This window comes from Lucilia cuprina, chromosome 3 (genome assembly GCF_022045245.1).
Source record: "Lucilia cuprina isolate Lc7/37 chromosome 3, ASM2204524v1, whole genome shotgun sequence".
In the NCBI taxonomy this organism is placed as follows: Eukaryota; Metazoa; Arthropoda; class Insecta; order Diptera; family Calliphoridae; genus Lucilia; species Lucilia cuprina.
Genome location: NC_060951.1, coordinates 12,131,353 through 12,158,541, shown reverse-complemented (window position 1 = coordinate 12,158,541; position 27,189 = coordinate 12,131,353). Strand labels below are relative to the sequence as shown.

Here is a 27,189-nt window from a genome sequence, read left to right as displayed (position 1 = left end):
ATAGTCTAGTCTATAGTCTAGTCTATAGTCTAGTCTATAGTCTAGTCTATAGTCTAGTCTATAGTCTATTCTATAGTCTACTCTATAGTCTAGTCTATAGTCTAGTCTGTAGTCTAGTCTATAGTCTGGTTTATAGTTTCTGCAAAATAGAAAATGTCTATTGCGACAAGGAATTTGAGAAAAGAATTTACACGAATTCTCAACCCAAAAAACCCCAATTAGAGATAAGTACAGAGTTCTTTACATGAACACCTGCCAAATTACCTATTTCACGGTGGTACTTTTACAAAGTGTGGCTTGCAGCAGTATTTCAGACATTTGCTAACGTTTACAACAAAAAAGATTGAATGGTCTCTGTAGATACAGCACCTACATAGGAGGTAGATCGAATCCATTAAAATAAGCCAAAAACAGGTTCTTACTCAGAGAAGAAAAGAGTAAACCATGTGTAAAGCTTTTGTGTAATTCTGCACGTATACCACTAGGAATACATTACATTGTACAATCTTCGGACTTATTCATTCCGAGTCTATGGGAGAGACTAATTTCAAGGAAGTCAGGAAAGGATGCATGATAAAAATAAAACCTATCAAATGGGGAAGGTTGGATGAAATACCGAAACTTTATTAACTTTCTATCCCATATGAGTATCAGGTCACCCGATATTAGTCGGCAACAAAAGAGTGAATCTAATACTTTAAAGGGATGTAAGCTCGAGGTAGTTAACATGACAGATGCAAAAATTCTATGGGGAGATCCTAACAAGAGTAAAACGAGAAGTCTTCTTAAAATGAGCAAGTCAGGATTTCTGAACATCGGAACATGAATTGAATGCTACATAATTATGGCTAATTTTAAACACTTACCTCCATGGTTCGACATGGCTGATATAATAGTCCAAAATAAAATACAACACCAAATTATATGGGTAGTAACAATAAGGATGGCTTTGGTCAACTTACTAACATGATGCAAAATCACATTAAGACCAAATATATAAAAAGCTATGAGAGTAATGGAGAAAAGCCAACCTGAAATAAACAAATCAATAAAGCATCATTTAAATGTAGTAAAAAAATACAAGAAATACCTGAGACCACAAAAAATATATTGATATTGAAGTTATGATTCATTTTGTAAATGATATGACCCAAACAAATGCCCAGTAGGTGAGGAATGATAAACAAACATATATTATCCAATATCAAATTGAAATTCACCAGTTCATATAGTAGAGATGTACTAAAGAAGTTATAAGTTTACAAGTATTTTTGCCTCATTCCAAGGTTATAGTTATTATCTTAAAACTTACGTATAACCATACTCATAGATGGGTCCCAGAGACCACAATGTGGCTGCCGCTATTGATATGCAAAATATGGTGGTGCCTATAATGATGGAATAACGCAATTGTATCTCGACAAGTAGCATTAGTAAACATGATGTAACATAAAATTGTACTTGCAATGATATAAACCAAGTCCAAGGCATACACTGTCAAATAAGTAATAAGAATTTTTTTAAGAAGATTTTCAGAAAAAAATTTTCTAAATAAGAAGGTTTTTAGTTGTAGCTTACCCTTTCCGTTGGTGGAAAATATGTGTCCATATAGAAAATGTTACTAAACATGTTTTGCGCACAATTCTTATAATCTCGAGAAGGTAATTCCAAGATAACATTATGATAAAAATATTTGTCCAACACTTGAGCTGAATATAACACAAATGTATACGAAGGCATTAAACTGAAATTAAACAAATGTTTTTTTGAAACTTCTAAGTTTAATGTCGACATAAGAACTACAGAACTTTCGAGTACTTCAGCTTTTATAATTCTCTATTTGAACAGGTCTTTGTGCATAGCAGCAAATGCTGCATACCTGAACCCGATCGGTTTTGGGACGCCGGTCGCGTTATGAGATACCGGTATATGCTGGGGAATAGTCAGGTTAGTATTCAATGGTTGCCTGTCGTTCCGTGGAGTGATCTTTATGATCATAACAATGAAACTGATGCGATAAATTGTTGAACGATTGAGAAAGTCTCCATATATTGATACATGCTACGCGACTATTTGTCATGACAATTATTGCAATTTTTTGACTTTGAAATTCCTATTTCCTTTGTGACATTATAGGTTCATAAAAGAGGAATCTTGATCCAACAGAGCCATCTCAGTATTGTGATTGCGCGGGCTTAACAAGGTTAAGAAATGCACTAGAATGGATCATTGGATGATCAGGGATTGCATTTTAAATAATGTAATCTTTCATGATATCCTTTAGACCAGTGATTGCTTTTTCCTTGTCGGGTGTGCATTGGGCTTGAGCCTATGCAGCCTGTTATTCCGCAACGGGGCTACTATGACAAGATATTAAATAGCTCGAGTACTTCAGCAAAGTGCTTGTACATGGACCGGCTCAATCCATGTACAAAAATTGCCACCTGAAGGATTCAGTCGCGATGGTAGACCGTTGTCAGTCTACTCAGTGGATGAAAAAGACCACCGTGAAATAAGGCCGTAAGGCCGTCGACATTCGTGTTTCCACTGTTACTCCATTGAGGGCATCTGTTGTCTTGTTCGGCAACAGCACCGAACTTATTTTGAAATAATGATTTTATCGCGGATCAGTTTTTTAGTCAATGAAAGTACTACTCGAAAGACTGGAGCTCTTCAATAACTAAGACATAGTGCGAAAATCTGTACTGCGGGCTACCGGCTCCAGTGATAACAGTTAGTTAGTTAGTTAGTTAGTTAGTTAGTTAGTTAGTTAGTTAGTTATTTAGTTAGTTAGTTAGTTAGTTAGTTAGTTAGTTAGTTAGTTAGTTAGTTAGTTAGTTAGTTAGTTACTTAGTTAGTTAGTTAGTTAGTTAGTTAGTTAGTTAGTTAGTTATGTGTAGATAAAAGTTTACTTCAAGTCCTATAAATTATCCATTAATTCAATGAAGAAACATTTAAATATTAACTACACGTTACAATAATGCTAGCGCACGTAGCCAGACGTTTTAGTTGAAAATTTGTAAAAAGTATTGCATAACTTTAGGCTAATAAATATTATGTGTGTATTCTCAACACTGCTTGGCAACAATGTTGCTAGGAAAAAGTTGACTTTGTTTTACTTCGCTAATGTTGATATAAATTGATGCTAAATCAGCAACAATAATAAAAGGGCAGAGCAAAAAACCGTGGACAATTGACTTAAATTTTTGGCGATAACTTCAATTATAATCTATATAAGTATATAAAATTATTTAAAAGTTACCCAAAAAGTTTTTTCACTACAAGTTTAGAAACATGTTTCAATTGCTCAAAAACATTTAGCTTGTCCTTTGGTAATGACTTGAAGAAATCATAAGATGAATTAGCACCACTAAAAGCAAACAAAATGAAGAAAATTATTTTCATTTAATATTAAATTTTAACACTCACTTAATCAGAAAATATGCATCCATTATATAAGCTGAACGCTGGATTAGAGCAACACGTTGCTTTACTTTGTTATTAGACAAATCCAAGTCCATGTTATTGGCCATAAAACTATATTCGGCCACCAAATGTAACCAGATAAAAAAGAAAGAAAACATAAAAATCAAGCCACATAGGGGAGTGGAAGAAGTCTGCAATAAATTATATATCACATTGGGTAGTGATACGTAGTCTAAAAGTTCTTCAAAACAATAGGAATGCTGTCTGGATAGGATTTTTGGCAGACTTTCTAAGTTGAGAAATTAAAATATATATTTAATTTTCATTTAACTTTATTTAACATAATTAGCATTTTACCTTTTTTATTTGTTTCGAAATGCCTCATAGTAAATTGTTTCATATCAACACCTTCTAAGGTATTTTTCCATTCGGCAACATTTTTAAGACTATTGACTTTAAATGAACCGACAGCATGTTTTTTCATATATTCCTCACTTAATGTAGAACGATTAAGTTCTACAATATAGTGTCTGGCTATAAAAACTGTCAGATGTATTAACACTGAGCCACAGAGTATAATTCTGAAATTTATAATTCTTCTTTAACAACTTTGATTTTTTGATTTGATTTTTAACAACTTACATCAATATATAAAAGTTGAAATCTTCATAGATTTTATAATTATCAGTTACAATTCGATGACTTAAATATGTTATATTTCTTACGAAAATTGTTGTTTGAAAGAGATAAACATCTAAAATTGTCTCCATATCCGTATTGGTGCATGATTTCGGAAAACAAATCATTTGTTGAATTTTTTCAAACTTTAAAAATAATATTGAAATTTTTAATAATAGTGGTATGTAGTTTTTTAGACTAGTCTGTATAGACTACACTAAATACTACGCTATAGACTAGATCATAGCCAAGACTAGGTTATAGACTAGGCTATAGACTAGACAATAGAGTAGACTATAGACTAGACTATAGACTAGACTATAGACTACACTATAGACTACACTATAGACTATAGACTAGACTATAGACTAGACTATAGACTAGATTATAGTCTAGACTATAGACTAGACTATAGACTAGACTATAGACTAGACTATAGACTAGACTATAGACTAGACTATAGACTAGACTATAGACTAGACTATAGACTAGACTATAGACTAGACTATAGACTAGACTATAGACTAGACTATAGACTAGACTATAGACTAGACTATAGACTAGACTATAGACTAGACTAGACTATAGACTAAACTAGGCTATAGACTAGACTATAGGCTAGACTATAGATTAGACTATAGGCTAGACTATAGACTAGACTATAGGCTAGACTATAGGCTAGACTATAGGCTAGACTATAGACTAGATTATATACTAGATTATAGGCTAGATTATAGATTACACTATGGACTTGACTATAGACTAGACTATAGACTTGACTAAAGGCTAGACTTGACTTTAAACTAGGCAGTAGGCTAGACTATAAACTAGGTTGTAGATTATACTAGATTAAAAATTCTGAAATGGTTCAATCTCTAAACATTCATACTCACCCGAAAAAAATTGTCATGGGCAATTTCCATTAGAAAATGACCCGATATAAGATGAACATCAAAAGGCAAAACATACAGTAGAGTCTCCGAATGATGACGAGGAACTTTAAAATACTCATTAAATTGTTTCGATAAAAGACGACAAACATTGGGATTGTGTAAACGTAATGAGGTTCCGGAAAAAGCTGCACCGGCATAATAACTAGAAGCATCATACACTGGACAAAATACATATTAAAATTATTAATAACAACTAAATAATTACTTTAACTCCAGCAACTATTCTTACATTTAACGGCCCAGTATTCACCACTTCTCAAACTATTCACATACACATACATATCCCTAAAACATTTTTCCGTTATATTCCACTCCTTATCACTGAATTCGAAAAATCGTATCAGAGCGTAAGGACTAAAAGTTTCAAAAGCATAATTGACACTGGTTATAATGGCGGCATTGGCATTAACGTATTGCCTTTCGATTGTTATATTCGCAAAAATAAGAAAATTTAATAAAAACCATTTGTTCATTATGAAAGTAAATTATAGACTACAATAAATATATCATGTTTTAGAAATTGTGGTTTCAAAGAAATGATACATTTTTGTTTTGAAAGTTTTGTTTTTGTAGAATTTCATTAATGAAAGATTGAGTGATTGAAGTTGAAAATGAAAAATGCAAAACACATGTAGTGCATGCAAAATATTTAACGTATTCACAGTTTGTGATTGCAGATAGATTCATCTCACTGAGAAATATTGGACATATTTTAAAGCAACAATTAAGTAGACTATATGTCTAGAAATTAAGACTAAGAACGTTTTTTTTGTTAAAAAAGTTTTAAACACAATTGTATTTAAGCCTACTACATACAAGTACACTTTACGTATGTAATGTCGTATAAAAAGTAAAATGAAATTCTATTCGTATTCCAAAAAAAATGGACTTAATATCGTATTTTTGCATTTACATGATTGGTATTAAACAATAATAAAGTTAGATGAAAACTGCTGTTTTCCCTTTCCTGCGTGTTAACGTAGAAATACATCCCTGGTTTCAGATAAAGAGTCAATGTATCTGAAAAAGACACTTATTTCCATTTACGTCTAAGAGCCTTGTTTGCTCTATTTCGTCACTGATGTACTCTTTGTAAAGGAAGGAGAGGACAATCATCTCTTTAGGGCCCCTTTGTAGGCGAGAGAGCGGACACTTGAAAAATAAACTTAAGCTTTTTGCTGTCTCTTCGTCTCTTGGGATGATGATTGACTTCATTGTAGGACAAGCACATGTTTGAAAAGTTAGTCATCTGGAAAGTCGGTGGCTAGGGGTAACCCAAAATAGGTAGTTCGGGACTGTCTAGCCGAACTGCTTGAGCGGATCTAATGAAAATTTCTTAATTTCAATTGTATTCTATCTCATGTTCTCTTCTACATACAATTTTGACAGAGCATATTAATTGTGGTATAATGTAGTGTCTTGTAGTGATATGCCTTAATGTCGTGTGCATCAAGTTTCCATTCAAAATATTAAGATGATATGTATTGTAAATATTATGGTAATTTTTATTGGTCAACTGAGTTTGTATGCATATGCATATTCATTACTCTATGTACATATTTCATGTCTTATTTCTTTTCTTATTTCACTTTTCTTTGAATTATTTAAATTAATACTTTGTGCGTGACCCTATTGAAATGAAAAGTTGTGAAAAGTGGATTTCGAATACAATATGTTAATTAGGGGGACTTTTCTATATTTTATTAAAAGAAATAAAATTTAGATCAATTTTGGCTAATCTAAATATTAAAAAAAACACTTGTAAACTTAAGAGTATTTTCCGACTACACCGTCTAATATTTCCAATGTATTAAAAATTTTCAACGTGCGTAATTTTCAACTTTCAAAAAGAAAAACGCCCTATTATTTAGTGTGCAATTTAAAGGAAGAAGATTCAATTATTTTCTCAACTTCTTCCTTATATTTAAATCATTTACTCATATCTAAGGAAATAATTTTTTATTCAATTTATTTTTCTTTACAGTAATGATTTTAAAAGTTGTAATATAATCTACATATATTTGCATAGTCGATTACCACCAGATATTTCAAGCTAATCCAATAAATATTGGCTTTTCACTACTTTAAAAAGTAAATGTCAAAATCTAGTAGCAGTGCCAAGTAATGGCACTTCGTTTTTAAAACATACATATATTCGTCTAAGATCTCTAAAAGTATACATATATATTTTAGGTCCAAAATATATTCTAAGACGACCTTGCCATGTCAATCCAAAAGTCTATTGAATAGACGACAGAATCGGAACGAAGAGAGCGAGAGTATGAAAGTTTTTCACAAATATTTCCTTAATTAAAATTATATAATTATAATATTATTATTTCAACAGTCATTACATAAATATGTCGCCATAACTATGAAAATCGACAAAAAGGTAAAAACACTTTTCGTAGATTTGCGACTGATAGATATATAACATAAAACTAACAAAGTTTATAGCATTCATAAGACCTGGTTCACACTAGGAAACTTTTTTGGGAAATTTTTTATTTTTCTGTGTGAGAGAAAGAGAAGGAAATTTCAACCATCTGTTTCTCTCACACACATAATCGAAAGTTTCTCAATAAAAGTTTCCCAGTGTGAACCAGGTCTAAACTGGTCATTAGTGCTCGACCGAACGTTCGGGTACGGGTTCGGAGTTCGGTAAAAAGTGAGGTTTGGCCAATGTTCGCTGTTCGGCGAAATTTTTACCGGCACAGCCGAATATAGCACTTTTACTTGTTTTTTTTTTTCAAAGGGATCTGGTTCTAGCAGTGTTATTTATACTTATTTAAAACTTATTTGAGCTAATTTGTCGTACCTGAGCCAAAAAACATATTTGGTTTAAATTGTATCAAAATATCTTAAAAATTTTGGGCCAATATTTTTGTGCGTTACAAACATTAGCACTATATTGGTGTAGGGTAAATTGATTCCAATTAATATTGTTTTAAAATGTGATTTATTCATAAAAACAACAACAAAATGTACCATTTTCTCCCAAAACAATTTATTATTTATGATCAGAAAATAAGAGCATATGTGATCAATGTAGAAGAGTCATATGTGAACAAACATTTAAAAAAATTCTTACTGGTTTAAGAGATTTTACGGCACTGTTTCATTGTATGAGAGGGGAGAGGATTGCGTTTTTTTACCGACTACTTTTTTAATACAATTATGATATAACGTGATATAAAGTACCGAATTTGGAAGTCCCTTTTAAATAACTAAATGCTATTCTAAATAAAATATTAATAAATCCAATTTTTTTAATAAAATTAAAACTTTTTGTTTATTATTATTTTAACACTGAAATATTTATTTATTTAATTTATTTTCATTTCTTTTTTTTTATTTTAAATATCATTTCATGAGTACAATAAAACTTTTTTGCAAATACACATTACATAAGAACGATTTTCAATAAATATTTGTTTGTTGTTGTTGTTTTTTATATTTATTTTAATAATATAATTAATTATACATACATAATAATAATAATGCAAGTTAAGTCATGAATAATTATGTTTAATTTATTTATAAAATAGAACTAGAGTTTTCTTTTACATATGTCTATTTAATAATTGTATTACATTTTAATATTAAAGCATTTTTCATATAATTATTTAAGGACAAATTAATGAAATTAAGAAATAATATTAACGAAATTAAAAAAAAATCTTTAGGAAAAAAGGAACTACACGATTTTGTTATGCTATGAAATTTAAAACGGAAGGGGAAATAAAAATAAAAATTAATAGCTTTAACTAAAAGCCTTTTCTAAGCATGTAATAAATTTTTTTAATAAATGTTTGTTTAAACATTAATACAATTATTAATTGTAAATTTTATAATAAAGAACATTTTCATGAAAATGTGAAATTTACTTTTAATATTTTTTATTAAGGTTTTGTTTTGTGTGTTTCAGTTTATTAATTTTTATTATTTTAACATGTTAATTATTATTGTCATTTTTATTTAGTTAACATTATTAATTATAATAATCATTTACTCCCTTTTTTCAATTATTTATTCAATTTAATACATTTTCTAATGAAATTTCCAATTAAGTATATATTGTTTGCAATGAATGGTACACATTTAGGAATGTATATTACACTCCTCTACATACTTCTTGACAGATATGAGCAAAATTCTAGCAAAATTTGTTAGTAATTGACATTTTTATCAGATTATGAATTCTCGGATTTAAATATATCGTATGTCAGGCTGAAATTGAAAGTTAATTGGAATTGGTTTGACTTAAATTTGAATGACTTTTAAATAGACATTTTTTGGCATTATGAATTCTTGGATTTGTCATGCTGAACTTAAAAGATACTTGGCAAAGTATAACAAGTAGTCCGACTCTTTGACCGCAGTACCTAACTCTAAGCATGTGTTAGTGAAAAAGTACCTAACTCTAAATATGTGTGAGTAACAAAAATGTATATATTTTGCTTTGGTACTTGAAATTGGTTTTAATCAAATTTTTCCAAATTTTGGATCTTTCAAACAATACAGGAACACTTCTAAAGATCTCTGAAATATATATTTCAAATATTGTCCTATTAGGAGTAGTAATTCCTGAGTTTATCGATTACGAACAAACATAACTCTTTCATTTATATAGATATTGGTATCAATAACATTGGGGTTCAATAGAATGGTGGGAAATCAAATTTCTCGATCGCTTATTTTTGAGCCGATGTGTTAAAGAAGTTCAGCAACAGGCGATCCCAATAACGTGAACCATTCACGTTAAATTTCGCACTATTATTGATTATATGGGTATCAATGACATTGGGGTTCAATAGGATGGTGGAAACCAAGATTTACGATCACATAGTTTAATGTGATCAAGTTTACACCAGTGATTTATTTTCACTTTCAAGTTCAAACACAGGAAATCGAATAGATTTCAACCATCAAACTCAAAATCCGTAACGTGATTAACGGTGTAAACCAAAATTTTGATTAAAATACTGCTATTAAATTATAATAATTTAGTGCGAAATATCCCGAAACTAAGTTTCAATTGGGTCGGGAATCTGAACGAGTATAAAACGTTTAGAAATGAAGTTCCAATCGGCTGTGGATTTAATTTATGTTGTTTTTTATGATCGATTGTTGTTGAACTTATTTCTTGCGAGAAAATCTTTCTGTTGTTACAGCTGTCACGAAGTTGTCAATTTTTGATCATGTATAAGACGGGTCGTTCAAGAATGAAGTGTCATTTGTCGAAAAATTAAGACAATAGTTGAAGAGAAGAGGAATGTTGGAAACAATGCAACTGCTATGTCAACTTTATAATAAAGGGCCCTGGGGAATGTTACAAACCACGCTTGTTGTTTATGTAGCAGCTCGACTGTGATCAATACTTCTTCCTGGCAAAGCAGTCGCTGAGTTCACAATCATTGGCCGTATATATGTCGAATCGTTTCGGAACAAAGATCCTACTGGCACGGAAATATTCTTTTTGTTTTTTTTTACTACTTTGACTGTAGTCGATAGTCCTTTTATCTGTTCGTATAAAGCCGCCTTCACACGAACACACAAGTAATATGATCTGTCAAAATTTCGTGTAAAAGAGTAAGGATGAGATCGTGTAAATGCAATATGTAATAAAACCAACACACATTGAGAGAAAATACGTATGCCTCTCTTAATTTTTTGAAGTGATTAAAATAAAAACCAGTAAAGCCGGCTTTACACGATCACACAAGTAATATGATCAGTTAAAATTTTGTGTAGAAGAGTACGGATGGTATCGTCTAAACGCAATATGTAATGAAACCATCACACATTGATAGAAGACCTGGTTCACACTAGGAAACTTTTGATTTTTGTGTATGAGAAAAAGAAATATCAACCGTCTCTTTCTCTCACACACAAAATCAAAAGTTTCCCAGTGTGAACCAGATCAAAATACGGATGGAAAATTTGATAGTCGTATGGCAACTCGCATTAGATCAGGGATGTATTTTTTTGTAAACACATATAGAAAAAGTGAAACAGCTGTTTCCATCTTACTTTGTTATTGTTTTATAACAATCGTGTAAACACTATTTATACAAATCATACGACTTTTATTATATTTTTTGTTATACGGATGGAATTTCCTTTTGCTTTTTTACTAGACTTTACTTACAAAATCGTGTGATCGTGCAAAGGGCACTTGAGTCGGGTCGTGAGAAAATATACAAATTGTTTCAAAATTTAAATCATTCATTTATTTCCTGTTTCTCTAAGTGCAAACGAACAAGTATTTTATATATTATTGTTTTCTATATAAAATGAGAAAGAAATGTTCGTTCGCATTTAGAGGAACAGGCAAGTAAGTTTTTATATATAAATATAGATGAACGCTCATATGAGAAGTTCCTTCTTTTACAAAAAATTTTCACAAATATTTTGCTCACACCTGTTTCACATTCAAATAGCAGATATTTGAAAGAAAAAAATATTGATTTTTTAGGGTTTTTAAGATATTTTCAGAAATTTATTTACTGTTAAACATACATAAGTTTTTTTTGTAAATAAAATTAAGAAATTAAAACATAATATATTTAATACTAAAATAAAATAATAATAATAATATAAATAAAAATTAAAGATAAAAACTCAAAATAATAAAATAGTAAAATTACACAATAATACAAATAAAAATACAGGGTGTAGGAATAATAAAATTAAAAAAAGAAATGAAACTAAAAGCAACAAAACAAATATAATTTTAAAGTTAACTTAAATATTTTTATTTATACAATCTTTGTTTTTGTTTTTTTTCCAAGAGAAATAATAAAAAAATAATGCTTAATTTATTTTAAAAATTAATTTTAAAATAATAAGATTTTACAAAACGAAAAGAAGACAACATTTACCAAAAAAAAAAACGATCAAAAACAATTTTACACTGAATAGTAAATTAAAGAAAATGTAAGACAAACATTTACATAATAATTAAAGTTTTAAAGATGAATAAAAATAAATGTAAAATTATTTTTTTGTTTTTCTCTCTTTCTATAAACAACGAAGATAAATACAAACTATTTTAAAACAATCAGAGATTAAAACAAAAATTTTTAAAAATTACTTTTATAAATTAAATAAAAGAAAAATTTGAAAATTTCTGTTTAAGAAAAAGAAAAAAAGAAAACCTAAAGAAATTATAGTTTGTAGTTTGAATTGAAACTAAAAAAAATCCCTACTATTTTTAACAACCCTGTGTAGGCGGTTGTATGTGGGTGTGTGAGTGTGTATACTTAATAAATAGATAAACGTTTACAATTACAATACATGACTCGGAAACAAAACAAATTTTAAATTTTAAACAATTACATTATTACATTTAGTTTTTGTTTTTTGTTAAAATTAAAATAAATTTTACAAAAAAGTTTTTTTTCAATTTAACAGCAACATTTCGAAACACTTTTTCTTATAGTCTTTCTTTAAAAAATCCATGACATACGATTTATAATTAGATCTTTTCTTTGTTAAATTAATGAGTAGTGAAAATGCTAGATTCGTTTTGATTCGATTCTTTATCTATTCTACTTTCTTCTAATTTTTTATCATTTTTTTCATTTCAAAACACATTGTCATACAAACAACATTTGAAGGCGTTCTATTGCCAATATTTCAGCTAACTGTATCCAGCAGTATTTGATTTCTGTTTAAAATTTTAAAAGTTTTTTTTTTAATTTTGGAAAAAATATAATTAAATCTACATATTGTTTTTGTTTAATTGATTTCAAAATTGTTGTGTGTTTTCATTTTAATTTTTTTGAAAATGTTACGCCTGTAAGTAAGCAAATGTGTTTTGTTTTTCTTTTATGAGTTCTTGTGTTATTTAAAAGGGTGTGTGTTTGTGTGAGTGTGTATGAGTGGCCAAAGGAGCGGGAGCAATTTAAATTGGTACATAATTTCCCTTGGGTTTGTAAAACAATTGACCACGCAACAGTCGTCGGCGTAATTCGGCAGCTAAAAGACGTTTTTCTTTTTGAATTTTCTTAAGGACACCCTTGTTTTCTTGTGCTCTGCGTGAGAGATATGGCAACACTTCTTGTACGGGACCATAGGGAATATACTTATAGGCCGAGTAACCAGCTTGACCTGAAAAAAGAGTGAACAAATTAATAAATTAGAATGTATTTCGTATTAAAAAACAGCTTTTATGCGCAGTTAGCAAATTTTCTTAAAATTATGTAAAGACAATTTTAGAATCCATAGTATAAAATCTTGTCTGTAGTCTATAGTCTAGTCGATAGTCTAGTCGAAAGTCTAGTCGATAGTCTAGTCTATAGTCTAGTCTATAGTCTAGTCTATAGTCTAGTCTATAGTCTAGTCTATAGTCTAGTCTATAGTCTAGTCTATAGTCTAGTCTATAGTCTAGTCTATAGTCTAGTCTATAGTATAGTCTATAGTCTAGTCTATAGTCTAGTCTATAGTCTAGTCTATAGTCTAGTCTATAGTTTAGTCTATGGCCTAGTCTATAGTCTAGTATATAGTCTAGTCTATAGTCTAGTCTATAGTCTAGTATATAGCCTAGTATATAGTCTAGTCTACAGTCTAGTCTACAGTCTAGTCTACAGTCTAGTATACAGTCTAGTATGTAGTCTAGCCTGTAGTCTAGTTTATAGTCTAGTCTATAGTCTAGTCTTTAGTCTAGTCTATAGTTTAATCTATAGTCTATTGTCTAGTCTACAGTCTAGTCTATATTCTAGTCTATTCTATATTCTAGTCTAGTCTATATTCTAGTCTAGTCTATAGTCTACCCTTTAGTCTAGTCTATAGTCTGGTCTATAGTCTAGTCTATAATCTGGTCTATAGTCGCTAGTCTAACGTCCAGTCTGTAGTTTGGTCTATTGTCTAATCTATAGTCTAGTCGCTTGTCTACTCTAAAGTCTTTTATAAAGTCTAGTCTACAGCAAAGTCTATAGTGTATTCTAGACTATAGTATAGTCTAATCTATAGGAAATGCTGTCAAGCGGTGTTAAGTGATTTGACGGAAAATGTTAAACAAATATTGCCATATTTTTCTCTAATAATTTTATCTCACCTAAGGGGAAAGTAATATAATCACACATGCCCAAAAGTTGACCGAAACAAATAACTTTGTCTTCGGGCGAAATACCGATTTCCTTCATTTTCTCAATGGCATAACGTACAGTGTCTTCATTGTGGGAAGCCACCATAATACCAATTTTTTTAGCATCTTCACCATTATCTTTAAGAATCTGAAATCATAATAAAAGAATTTAAAAAATACATTTTCTTAAAAAAAGAAACTAACTTTATCATACCTTAATTCTTCTCAAACATTCTGTTAAAGTCTTGTGATACATTTCGGTAGTAGCCTCATAACTAGGATTGACAGGATCAGAATAACCTAGAGCACTGGCTCTGGCACGTTCTTGTTCCATATAAGCGCCGCGTACCAACTTAGCACCGAAATAGAAGTTTTGACGTTTAGCTTGTTCCAAATCGGTGTTAACCTATTAAACAAAAACCAAGACATTGTTTTTATAAGATTTTAGATTGAAAGAGCAAATATGTTACCTCTCTATAGGCTTCGCGCAAATAGCATTGGTATGTATTGAATACAATGGCCTTGTCCTTATTGTATTTACGCATCATTTCGAGTGTAATGCGGGAGATTGCAGGTTGGAAATAAGTCTGTTCAGCATCAATCATAATACGGACATCCAATTCTTCAGCAGTCTATAAATTATTAACACAAAATAAAATGAAATATCTCTTTAACCTCAAATCAATTGCTATGCAAGCTTTTAGTTACCTTAACGATAGTATTTAGACGACGTATCATATTTCTAAACATTTCTTCCTCTTTGGGCGGAATTTGTGAGATCAAACGACGCATTTGACCAGTTTTAGGATCGGGCACTCTAAAGGTATCACTCAATTGTGAATCCTCATCGACAATACCAGACCAGGGGAACAAATGCAAAATACTGATAGAAAAAGAAAACAAACAAATTTAATTAATATCCTTATATTACTAAAACTATTCTACTATTTACCCTTCCTTATCGGAGGTAACATTCTTAAGAAATTCTTGAACATTTTTATTGTCAGAGCCCAAACTGGCATAATATTTTTCCAAATCTTTAATAGTCTTGTGATGAGTTAAAACATTGCCTTGACCACCAACCAAATCTTCCATATATTTACGTGTGCGCATAATGACTTCAGAAAGTTGTAACTGTAAAAATAATAAAAATATAAAAGGATATGATGTAAGACAACGACATGCATAAAATTATAATTAGAAAGTACACAAGTAATCATACACGCAAAGAAATTTCTGTTAAACTAATATTTAATTAAATACATTTAAAAGAGGAGGAGAGTTTCTCATTCGTGTGATGACTTTTAATAATCTTTAAATGAACAATTATACAAATCACCTCAACATAGTACGGTCGAACATACTTATGGCACTTTAATTTTAAACCACTAATCATTATACGTTTAGAAAGGTAGTTTATAACAGTTGCAGTGATCTTCAGAAACTGTTATCTGAGTTTAAATCGAATAATCCAAGATCCAACCTTTGCACGAACATTAGCGATCTTTTAAACAGTCAGCACGCTAAATAGACAACACTCTTACAGGCAACTAAGCTAGTAATTGTTTTTGTCAAAATGGAATTTTCTGACCTATAATAGCAGAAGTCTTTTGGAGATTGGGGACTAACGGAAACGGACGGTGAACAATATTGCATCGAAACTTCTAGATGTTCAGATAATGAGAATACTAAACTAATTGTCAAAATTTCATAAAACGCGGTATTCTAACTTTTTTTACAACCGATATTAGAATACAACCCACATATATAGTCAGGTGCTTAAAATTCTACAATGGTGCCGTTAGACGTCGTAAGGAGTTGGCGAAGGTGCTTATCGGCTGCAGTTGGGTATCCAACTCTTAATACATGGCATTAACCTCGTAATGTGTGGGGTGTTTTATAGTTCTATCGATATTATAAAATTAGCGAACTTATTTCCGATACTCGTCTTGTCCCATGTCACCTTGATGACGGATCTCACCTTGGTATGATTGTCATCCCAAGGAAAAGAGGTGCAGCCAGTACGTCTAGTCTGCGGGTACTATAAACTGATGATCAAATGTATCCTTGGCCTTTCCTTGGTATAATTCGACGTGGGGTCGAACCAAAGAACAACATAATCTGATACCACGTTTTCTTACCACAATGTGTTGTCTGTGAGTATTTTAGTTTATCAAATACATCTCTAGGTGCTGTAGCCGACTTAATCACATGTGTGCAATTGTAAACATCAAATCCTATCTGCGTTGTTGTAAACGGAAGTGATGTTTTTGTATCTCGGAAGTTAAGCAATGGGGCAGCAATGTTCAAATATTGTAAAGTTTGAGTACTTGAGCAAAGTTCTTGTACAAGGACCGGCAGAACTTTGTACATGTACAAAAATTACCACTTGGTGACTCGTTAAAGCTCACCCAGTGGATGAAAAAGACTGCCGTGTAATAAGGGCAACTTGACAGGTGTTCACTTAAAGCATTTCGATATACGTTTCGGTCGAACGGATAGAACCCATCGCGTAAGCTGTACATGTATTTGCATAGAAAGTTCGTGAGATTGGTTAGTGGACAACAACTATAGTCGTCATAAGCAGTAAACCGACGAGAATATGCTCTGTCGTGACCGAAAATATGTGTAATAACCCAAGAACATCTACATAGCATCAATCTCCGCTAGTCGCTATACATACATAGATACATGTTTGTGAACTTTTTATGGGTTAAAATGATAAGTAATTACTATTATAAGCTATCGATTTAACACATAACTCATCATACTATCGATATTTGCCGCACTACGTTCGATAATCGTGGTGTCATTCATAAGGTCAAGAGAATACCTTTAAATATAATTGACTAGCTATACCCAGTGTGCTTTGCTACCCTGAAAGCAGTGTAAATTAAAAAAACACTATACCAAATGTTCATATTGATTTCAAAGTTTTCATGCAAAATTTGAGGATTTTTGCTATAATAGTTTCCCAGACATAAGCTTTTTTCTATAGTATTAATATGGGGTTTCCATTCCCCCTAATGAAAGTCCGCTTTTTTCTTCAAAATGTTCAGATGGATATAAAAGTTATTCAAAAGTCCAAAATTTGAAGCTAGCTTTATTGGTTTCCCAGATAAACGAATTTTTGTATATTTGATTCATATGGGAAGTTAAAGTTCTTCGTGCAAAATTTTAAAATTTCTCATATCTGGGAAACTATTTGAGTTAGCAGTAGGTGACACGCCCCTATTGCTGTACCGCTTCTTTTTTCCTTAACTTTAAGGACTTCTTGCTGTTATATTTTCTCAGATATGCGAATTTAACATTTTATTGTTATGGCTAGTACCATGTATTGGCGCAAAATTTTAAGATTTTAACTTCAATATTTTTCCAGGTAAATGAATTTTAGTATATAATTCCTATGGGGGTTCCACGCCCCATATTGCTAGTACGCAGCTTTTTGTCCTAAATATTCATGTCGATACTAAAGTGCCTCCGAAAATTGAGATCTCTAGCTGCTATAGTTTTACAGATATACTAATTTAAGGTTTGTTTATATGGGAGGTGCCCATGCCTACAGTAGCTACAGGAAAATACTGTGAAAATTTCAAGAAAATCGGTCCAGCCGTTTAGCAGTCTATAGACTTCAAACAAACCCACAAACAAACAAATAACACACATTTCGTTTTATATATATAGATTAGAACTTAACTTGTCTTTCGAACAACTATGTGGGATTTTTTGGATTAATACTTCAAAAGTGTCCTATTTTTCTACAAGTTATTTAAAAATACAATTTAAAATACAATCACATACCAAAAGTTGAGGACGACCCAGGGCGGTTAATTTAATAGCTGTAATACCAGTACCAAAGGTTGCGCCTAAAAATAGAATTAAAAATATAAGATATATAAATAAAAATTTCAAGAATAATTACAAAACAAGCAATATTTTAAATTTATAATGCTGCAGCAACAACAACAACAACCATACAAAAACATTAATAAAGCATTTTTCTTTAAAATGTTTAATTGTATTGTTACTGAATGTGTATTATGAAATATTCATTCTTAATGCATAATAATGAACTAAAATAAGATGGAAAATGTTTACTTGACAGTCTGTGAGTGCATAGAGTATAGATTATTAGAAAGCCCACAATATTTATAATATTTAGATATGGTACATATACATATGTAGGAATGTTTGTATATAAGTACATAGGGTCAAGGTCGTACAATTTTGTTCGACATTAGCCATTAATGAAATATGTATAATGATGACAGATACTTAGATCAGTTTCATCTATTGGTTTACGAGTACCTATTGTTCTTTTTTGTATTTATGTATTTTTTAAGACATTTATAACACATAAGCAGTTTTTTTGTATGATATACTCAAGACAAAGCAATTTCCTTAACTGCGTAATTTATTTTAAGTACCACCATCTAACACTAAATATATTGCAATTTTTTTATTAAATTTAATTTAAAAATTATGATCTTGTGAAGTTAAAGATTGAAAATTTGAAATAAGAATTTATTTATTGCTTTTAAAGATTTGAAAATAAGGAAATAGCTGATTTTGTTCAGATATTGACAAATTTGGATATTAAATCAAAAACTTTTATTCAAAACATATATTGAGTTACCCAGCAGTTCGACAAAGAGTCAATGCATACGAAAAAGACAGTAATTTCCACTAATAGTTAACTACCTGGATGATTGTAATCGAGAATAAAGACAGTCGCCACTTTAGTGTCCTCTTTGTAAGCGGGAGCGGAGACAGTCGTTTCTTTACTGTCCTCAAGTAACCTAGAAATTATACTCTTAAAAGTTGTTTTTTTTTGTACTTCCGAAAGTAGTTATTTTACCCATCTTTTGGAGAAATGATTATTACTTTCTACTAATACGCCACCATCTGGTTGACTCAAATTTATATCTTTCGGGTCATATTACTGTCCCATAGTATTCAAGAGAATAGAGACTTGAAATGTTTAAATTTTAGTTCCATTAATATCTTACCACCTTGCTGACTCCAATTCGTATTTTTTGGTCTTTCGTCACAAATAAACTCTTTGTAATCGAGAATGAAGACAGTCGTCACTTTAGTGTCCCCTTTGTAAGCGAGAGCGGAGGCAATCGTCTCTTTACTGTCTCTTAGTAGGGTATAGAGTGACGATTGATTTCCTCGCAGGGCAAGCCCATGTTAAAATGGTCGGTTACCTGGGTACTCAGGTGGCCAGGAGCTACCACAAGTGGTAGGTTAAGTGGTCAGTTCGGGACTGTCCCGTCGAACTGCTTTGTATGTACAGATGTAATCATGTTTGTATGTAGTACATGTACATATGTATGTTTGTATGTATAAATGTTCTCTTTTATATAATTAACTTATATTATTTACTTTTATTTATGTACATAAAAAATGGTATAAGAAACAACTATAGAAACCTTTACTACAATCAAAATTCAACTACTTAATAGAAAAACAGAGATGCAAAGGAATCAACTCTTAAAAATATTTTCAAAATTTTCTATTCAATACACATCTGTTTGAAGTATAAATATATTAAATTGATTAAAACTTTACACTTAAATTTTGTTTCCAATTATAGTAAAATTTCTTTAAGTGATAAGTCTTTAGTATTTTCTCTTAAGATCTTAAGTTCTCGGAACTTTAATTCTATTAACAGATCAAGTAAAATGTATCGTAAATTTTATTTTTAAAATGTCGATATTGAACAAGAAATCTAGTACATTTCAATACGAATAACTATTACATCACTTATGCAGATATAAGGACCCTTGTCTCAGTGCAAATTCTGAAAAAATGACCCGATTTTATAGCCTTAAAATAGTTTAAAATATCTTATCATGAGATATCTATGTAATCTTAAAAATCTCCTATTTCTTGAAAAGCGATTAACCACAAATATTTGTAGAACTTATAAAATGATTGGTTTTGTAATTAACTCGTTGTATAAGTCGTCTTGGAGACGTCAATAAACTACCTGGGAACTTGTTTCTACTTATTTGTCAAAGAGATATTCAACCCGTAACCATAACAATAATGTTCAGAAGCTGAGCTCATCAGACACATAATTTTCGACTTTAGAAGACAAATCTGTGTATTTATCATTTATCAAGATCAAGAAAGTCCTAACAAATTTCTCCGCATTTGTCAAATATAGTATTTTGGAATCATACTTCGAAATGAAAGGTAAGTGTCCGCTAACCACCGCTATACTGTTCCGAAGCTGAGCTCGTGAAATTTTTACTAGAAATTATAATCTATGTTGGTTCTTCTAAAAGTGGATTCTTTGGACATGAAAGTTTTAATAATGCGGTAAACTAAAAAGTTAATAAATCTCCGTTAGTGAAGCCTCTGTCAATCTGCATGACATTACTATGTATCCGTTGATGCCCTGCTTTAAAAGAATCTTATTGTCTGCTTTGAAAGGAACTTATCTCATCTTTTATGAGTTTGATAAGGAACCTTCAAATCAAATCGAGTTAAAACCAAATCTATCAGAATTTGTCTTTTATTTTATTCAGGTAAAGGACTTCGATTATATTCTTAGAGTTTGATGTTGGGACTGTTTCTGTATCTTAAAATAAACTAAGCAGGACACGTAAGCATATTTTCACAATTCCTAAAATCCTGTAGTCTATTCTAGACTACTACTCGTTAGGATCTGATCATACCCAAGTAGGTGGGTCACAGTAAATTTGGAACTTTTCGTATAAGAGTTTTTATAACTAGGAAAAGGAGGAGACAAAAAAAAGACAATTAAATTTTTTGTGTGTCGAATTTCATCGCTACACTCGTATTTTTAAGCCATTAATGAGCGTTGCAGTCATTTTCTGAAGGGGATCTTACGGGATAGGATCAATCATGGAACGATCCTCATAAAATTTTTTAGATAGATTTTAATTCCTATGAAACTTACTTATGTTGAATTTTTAAGCCAGTAATGTGGGTTAAAGTCCTTTTATGAAGGAGACCTTATATGGGGGGTAGGGTCAATTATTGCTATATTCGTATTTTTAAACAAGTTATGACTGTTAAAGCTGCTTTTCGAGGGGCTACTTGTATGGGGGCTATCCGATGGACAGACATGGTTAGATCGTCTTAGAATTTAATGACGACCCAGAATATATATACTTTTCTGGGTCTATGACCAATATTTCGATGTATTACAAACGGAATGACAAAATCAATATACCCCCCATCTTTTTTGATAGTGGGTATAAAATAATCGTTTTACTTTGGCCATTTTATTTGATTGGTGACTCATTCCTTCCTCTAACTTCCCAACATATTCATGTTTCTACATCTTATTGTTCTTTTCTACTTAATATTTTTGTACTCTAATTCTCGAAGACTAATTTTTAGTCGCAAGTTCCACATTCTTTGTCACGAGAATCTGAATAATTTTACTTAACCAAAGCCTTAGCATTGCACAACTATGGGCCAAGGATAATGGTAGAGAGGTCATCTCGTTAAAATCAGAATTATATCTTTAATAGAATTTACACAAAGAAGCCCTGGGGTCCTGATCTTCATAACTAAGTTAATTCTTTTACATCTCTGCCTTTTGCAAAACAACAACAAGAACAATTTTGTAAACGTAAACGAACATTAGAACATAAAACAACATTTAGTAACCACTACTAGAAATTAAAATGGATTAAGATTGGATGGTTGATAGTTGATAGGTTAGTTTGTTAGTAAGCTTACCCTCTGCTATGCGTCGAGGGAAATACTTTTCATCATCGACTTTTTTTTTCATTTTTTGCACATTTATAGCAAACGAATAATGTGTATAAGTGTAGGAGTAATAGTATTAGTAATAAATAATTTAAAAAAAATAATTAAATTTAAAAAATATAAAAATAAATATTGTATAAATAAAAAAACAATAAATGTAATAGAGAAGGATTGGTTTTTGGATTCGTTTCGTTGCAGTTGGATAATTTAATAAATTGAACATTTCGATGACGTCGATCAAATTAAGATTAATTGCATTTGAGACGACGGGTATCGAGAGTTACAGGTGGCACCAGGAGAAAGGGGTTTAGTATATTCAGTTTACACACACACCCACAACACACACATAAAAGAGATTAAATTGATTTTAAAATTGTTGGGTTTCAATGGTTTCGTTTCACAATATTTTATAGGCGAAATTGTTGTATCAATACGGTGAATTAGTTAGATCAGGTAGTGGGAGATGCAACATTCGTTGGGTTAATTTCATGATGATTTTTAATGATTAGTAATTATGCCAATTGAGTTTTAATATTTGTTAATGTGGAAATATAAAAAAATAATAACAATAGAAATAAATTAGTTAAAATGTAAATAATTAAGGGTTATTAATAAATTAAATTAGAAAAACAGATTTGTTCGACAAAAAATAAAACAAAACGTGGTGTGTTTAACTAATCGTGGTTTAAGCTATGGTATAATATTTATAAACTCGTTTTAACTGTTGCCATTAGTTAAACCTAAAATACTATTTTTAAATATGAATTGCGTTTAACTAATCGCTAACTATAAACAAGTTTAACAAATCACAGTTTAACTTTAATTGCACCTCAAGTAATTAATTAATTATGGAGACCAATTTCAGATTTTTTACGAACTTCAATATTCCTTTCAGATGATGTTACATTGGATTTCGATTAAATCAAAAAATATCCCGGAAACTTCATTTAACGTTAAGTACAAAAACTTTAAAGCTTAAAAAATCTAAAGAAAATATTGAAATTTGTACGTTTTGCATTTCGAGTCGTGGAATATAACCCTATAAAGGTAAACGAGTTCTAAATAGTGGTTCTCAATAAGTTTTTACATAAATGGAAATCATTTTTCTAATATTGAACTTTTTAAACACCTGCCAAACGGCCAATTTCACGCCGGTATTCTTAAAAACATAGAGCAAGCTTGAGGCAACTCAACACCTCTCCTTCGAGCGTCTTGCACCAAACAAGCAGGTGGCAAACTTTGTACATGGTTCTACCGGTCCAGGGAAAAATATGACTTCCGTTCACCACTACGCAGATAGGTTGGCTACAGCATCTAAAAACTTAACACCTAAAGACGTAATCGGTAGTCCAAGCCTTTCCCAACGCTTAGCCCAAAGCTAATTCTCTAAGAGTTATCTTTTCAACAACAGCTACAGATTCATATAGAATAATAGATTTTACCGTGTATCGTCTTTTAGCCAACATTCTCTTCATTTGCGATTTTGGGTTTAAACCACAATTGCTACGTACACTCGAAGAAACCTCTCCAATAACCGGGACTAGACCAAGTAAAAAACTACTGGTACCAATAAGGTAAGTTCTCTGGTTCGACTACAGGTAAAATCATTCCTAGGAAAGTATGCATTTGATCAGTTTATAGTCCCGGTAGACTACAAGTACTTTCGGATTCCATTACACTAACAATGGGAAAGTTCTTTGAACCTTCAGTAGAGTGTCTTTAAAAGGTGTCTGTTTAACTATGTTATTGACATTTGTAGCCTCACAACTGGATCTCTAACAGCTTAGGAAGTGCAAAGCAATATCAATTCAGAAAATAGCTTTGTTCATTGGACACATTCCGATTAAATCATCAAATTATATTAAATCTATAAGCAGCAGGATTTAGATAAAGCCCTACAGGATTATGAAATATGTATGAAGAAATTTGACAAACAACCGCTGTCGACAACGAGTTTTATACATTTACTATGGAGGGCAAAATATCGTCTTGTGGTTGGCGACATTGTGGTTGAGATAGATTCTGTTTTACTTTTATTGCGATCATTGACGATCCTCTCAATATTCTCTTACTGCCGAAACTTTTTTTGGAAACTTTTTTTGGGAAACTTTTGATTTTGCGTGAGAGAGAAAGAGAATATCATTCATCTATTTCGCGGTATGGAGTTTCTCGTATTCGGAAACTTGTTTTGTTATTCTTCTCATTCGTAGAACATCAAATCAATGCAATTAATACGTAGTTTCTGAAACAAAAGTTTCTATGTGTGGACATTAAGGAAACTTCAAAAGAGAATTAAGAAAAAGTTTCTCAACAAAAGTCTCTTAGTGTGGACCAGGTCTTAGACACTAGGAAACTTTTATTCACATGATTTGTTGTTGTACGAACGAGAAGAATAACAAAACAAAAGAAGTTTCCGAGTGTATAAATAAATAAATTTAAATGAGACTAAATTTATGGTTTCTGTCTTACATTTGTGGATAAATGTGAACAAATTGAATAGAATTAAGGAAATAATAGCCCTAAAATAACCTAAGTAATCTTTGTTGTTTTACCCGAATAAACATTTGTTATTAGTATGAATGATGCGTAAACTATTTATTCACAATAGACTAGATTCTTAAACAGCTGTGAATTATTTACAAGAAATTCATGACAGAAAAAATAAGATTTTGTGTAATTTTATATGATTGATCTTTTACAAAGATCAAGAATGAAAAATCTAATTAGAAGGTAGAACCTAAAGTCCTTCAGTTATTAGTCAACAAATTATATTTAAATATATTTATTTCTTTGACCAACTACTGTTGTTGTTTAAAGAAATAAGTTTATATAAAAATACAATAAATATGTTTGTCTGTACTTTTAAATTGAAATAAAAAAAGATGAAGACCTACGATTTTCGTCAGCCGATTTGAAAAATCGTGTGACAAAAAGCATCTGCTTAAATTTGTTTTTGTTTTCTAACTAAATTTATTTTCTTTTTTCTTATCTTATACAATATATGTACATACTTAGTTTATCGTTCAATATATTATAGTATAAATTTCGTAAGAACATTTTTCTTAGACAAATTCATCCAACAAATGTATAAACCGAAATTGTATTGAAAGAAAATAACACAATATTGTTAAAATATTGAAATACATTGAAAACATATGTATGTTTGTACTATATAAATGTTAATTTTTTTGGCAATGTTTCCACACGTTTTTTATTTATTTTTGGTACATATTTAACGAAATGTCGTTGTATATTTATTTTTTGAGAAACAAAATAGATGTTCAAATGATTTTCGTCTCAAGAAAGATTCATCTGTTTAAAAACGGTACATAATAAATATTCAAATTCGTAAAAACATCTAATTTAGTTTCATTTTTGCATAAAAACTGAAACAAAGAAATAGACAAAATAAATAAAATACGAAAAAAAAAGATTTTAGATAAATTGTAAATATTTGTTTTGTTTTGCAAAAATTTTGAAATTGTTGCTTTATATTAGCAAATAATAGATTTTAGTTTTCTATATAGAAAAATATTTGTTGTCTTTTTTAAATTATATTTATGTATTTTTTTAAAGAAAAATATGTTTATTTTAAATTGTATTTTTTTAACAATTAACAAATTTTAATGCATTAAGAATGTTTAAGTTTAATTCTAAACAAATATTAATTTTTAATTGAGTTTTTAGTAATTAGTAATGGGCGGGATCTGAAAAGTGGTCGTGGCTTTATCTATTAAAATTAATAATAGATCGTGTTCTAAAATTGTACACGAGTAATATCATTTCCATTTTATGGAAATGAAATTACTCGCGTAGTGTTAAAATAGTGGACATGGCACGTCCTACAATAATAACTAGTTATTATTGAATATTAAACCTGGTCCACACTAGGTAACTTTTGTTGTGAAACTTTTTCTTAATTCTCTTTTGAAGTTTCCTCAATGTCCACACATACACCTGGTCCACACTAGGTAACTTTTGTTGAGAAACTTTTTCTTAATTCTCTTTTGAAGTTTCCTTAATGTTCACACATAGAAACTTTTGTTTCAGAAACTACGTGTTAATTGCATTGATTTGTTGTTGTACGAATGAGAAGAATAACAAAACAAAACAAGTTTCCGAGAACGGGAAACTCCGTACCGCGAGAGAGATGAATGATATTCTTTCTCTCTCACGCAAAATCAAAAGTTTCCTAGTGTGGACCGGCAGATAGAAACTTTCGTTTTAGAAACTACTTATTAATTGCATTGATTTGTTGTACTAATGAGAAGAATAACAAAACTAAACAAGTTTCCGAGTACGTGAAACTCCGTAACGCGAGAGAGACGAATGATATACTTTCTCTTTCTCACGCAAAATCAAAATTTTCAAAAAAAGTTTCCTAGTGTGGACCGGCAGTTATTAAATATTTAATCGTCTTTCGAATAATCGAACAATCGACTTTTTGTCGAAAAGTCGAAGTCGACTATTTTGTTCCAAAAAAGTCGAAATTTTGAAATAAAAGTCGAAATAAATCCAAAAAAGTCAAAAAAAGGTCGAAAAAAATCGAAAAGCCGAGAAAAGTCAACAAGACGGAAAATGTCGGAAAACTCGAAAATAGTAGAAAAAGTCAAAAATAGTCGAAAATTTATAAAAAAGTTGAAAAAAGTCAAAATCTCGACTGGAAAAAGTAAAAAATAGTCGAAAATAGTCAAAAAGTCAAAAACTCAAAAATAGTATAAAAAAGTCAAAAATAGTCGAAAATTTAAAAAAAGTGGAAAAAGTCAAAAACTCTAAAATAGTCGAAAAAAACTCGACAAAAAGTCGATTGTTCGATTATTCGAACCTGTATGTATGTACTTTACAGCCTTAAAAGATTTGTTAATTATTTTATGTGTTCAAAAGTAGAGGAAAATTTCTATTATATTTCGTTTAAGATTAACATCTGTCATTAAATAATTGAAACATTTTTTAATTGATAAAATTAATCATGTTTTTAAGAAATTTTGTAAAAAAAAACACCTGTTAAAAACATCATTAAAAATATACATGATTCTAAATTAAGTATTTAAATAAGTTTATAATACAGATGACATTCGAATAAATTATTATAATTTATATACATATGCAAGTGTAAGTTTTTAAGTATGAATAAGGTCCGTGTCGCATCCGCTACTTCATGCTTTTTTTCATACAAAAACGTAATGGCAACCTCAAGGTCAAATTAACTACTTCACCGATTTCCGTACACCAACAACGAAACAGCTGATTCATTACGGAATCAAACGTAGAAGCTATCTTAGCCTT

The 27,189-nt window shown here is 30.5% G+C and overlaps 2 protein-coding genes across 6 annotated transcripts in view; both read right to left on the bottom strand.

Moving 5' to 3' along the window:
* LOC111679686 overlaps positions 1-5,537 on the bottom strand; it is a 6,995-nt gene extending 1,458 nt beyond the window's left edge. The window contains exons 1-10 of the mRNA XM_046946105.1: positions 5,287-5,537; positions 4,998-5,215; positions 4,069-4,250; positions 3,784-4,007; positions 3,430-3,715; positions 3,263-3,370; positions 1,579-1,744; positions 1,313-1,494; positions 1,091-1,242; positions 867-1,031 (exon numbers count right to left, since the gene is read on the bottom strand). Of these exons, the coding sequence (XP_046802061.1) occupies positions 867-1,031; positions 1,091-1,242; positions 1,313-1,494; positions 1,579-1,744; positions 3,263-3,370; positions 3,430-3,715; positions 3,784-4,007; positions 4,069-4,250; positions 4,998-5,215; positions 5,287-5,530 (1,927 nt within the window). The 5' untranslated portion in view covers positions 5,531-5,537. The remainder of the gene's footprint in view (positions 1-866; positions 1,032-1,090; positions 1,243-1,312; positions 1,495-1,578; positions 1,745-3,262; positions 3,371-3,429; positions 3,716-3,783; positions 4,008-4,068; positions 4,251-4,997; positions 5,216-5,286) is intronic.
* Positions 5,538-11,971: 6,434 nt separating this feature from the next.
* Positions 11,972-27,189, bottom strand: part of LOC111679688 (proline dehydrogenase 1, mitochondrial) — a 40,664-nt gene continuing 25,446 nt past the window's right edge. For 2 of the 5 annotated variants that reach the window (XM_046945513.1, XM_046945516.1), the window contains exons 6-13: positions 21,874-21,912; positions 17,950-18,014; positions 15,101-15,282; positions 14,857-15,031; positions 14,619-14,780; positions 14,363-14,554; positions 14,119-14,296; positions 11,973-13,172 (exon numbers count right to left, since the gene is read on the bottom strand). In XM_046945513.1, the coding sequence (XP_046801469.1) occupies positions 12,967-13,172; positions 14,119-14,296; positions 14,363-14,554; positions 14,619-14,780; positions 14,857-15,031; positions 15,101-15,282; positions 17,950-18,014; positions 21,874-21,912 (1,199 nt within the window). In that variant the 3' untranslated portion in view covers positions 11,973-12,966. Of the gene's footprint in view, positions 13,173-14,118; positions 14,297-14,362; positions 14,555-14,618; positions 14,781-14,856; positions 15,032-15,100; positions 15,283-17,949; positions 18,015-21,873; positions 21,913-27,189 lie in introns of all 5 variants that reach the window. The other 3 variants (XM_046945514.1, XM_023441290.2, XM_023441293.2) reach the window with 3 other exon arrangements.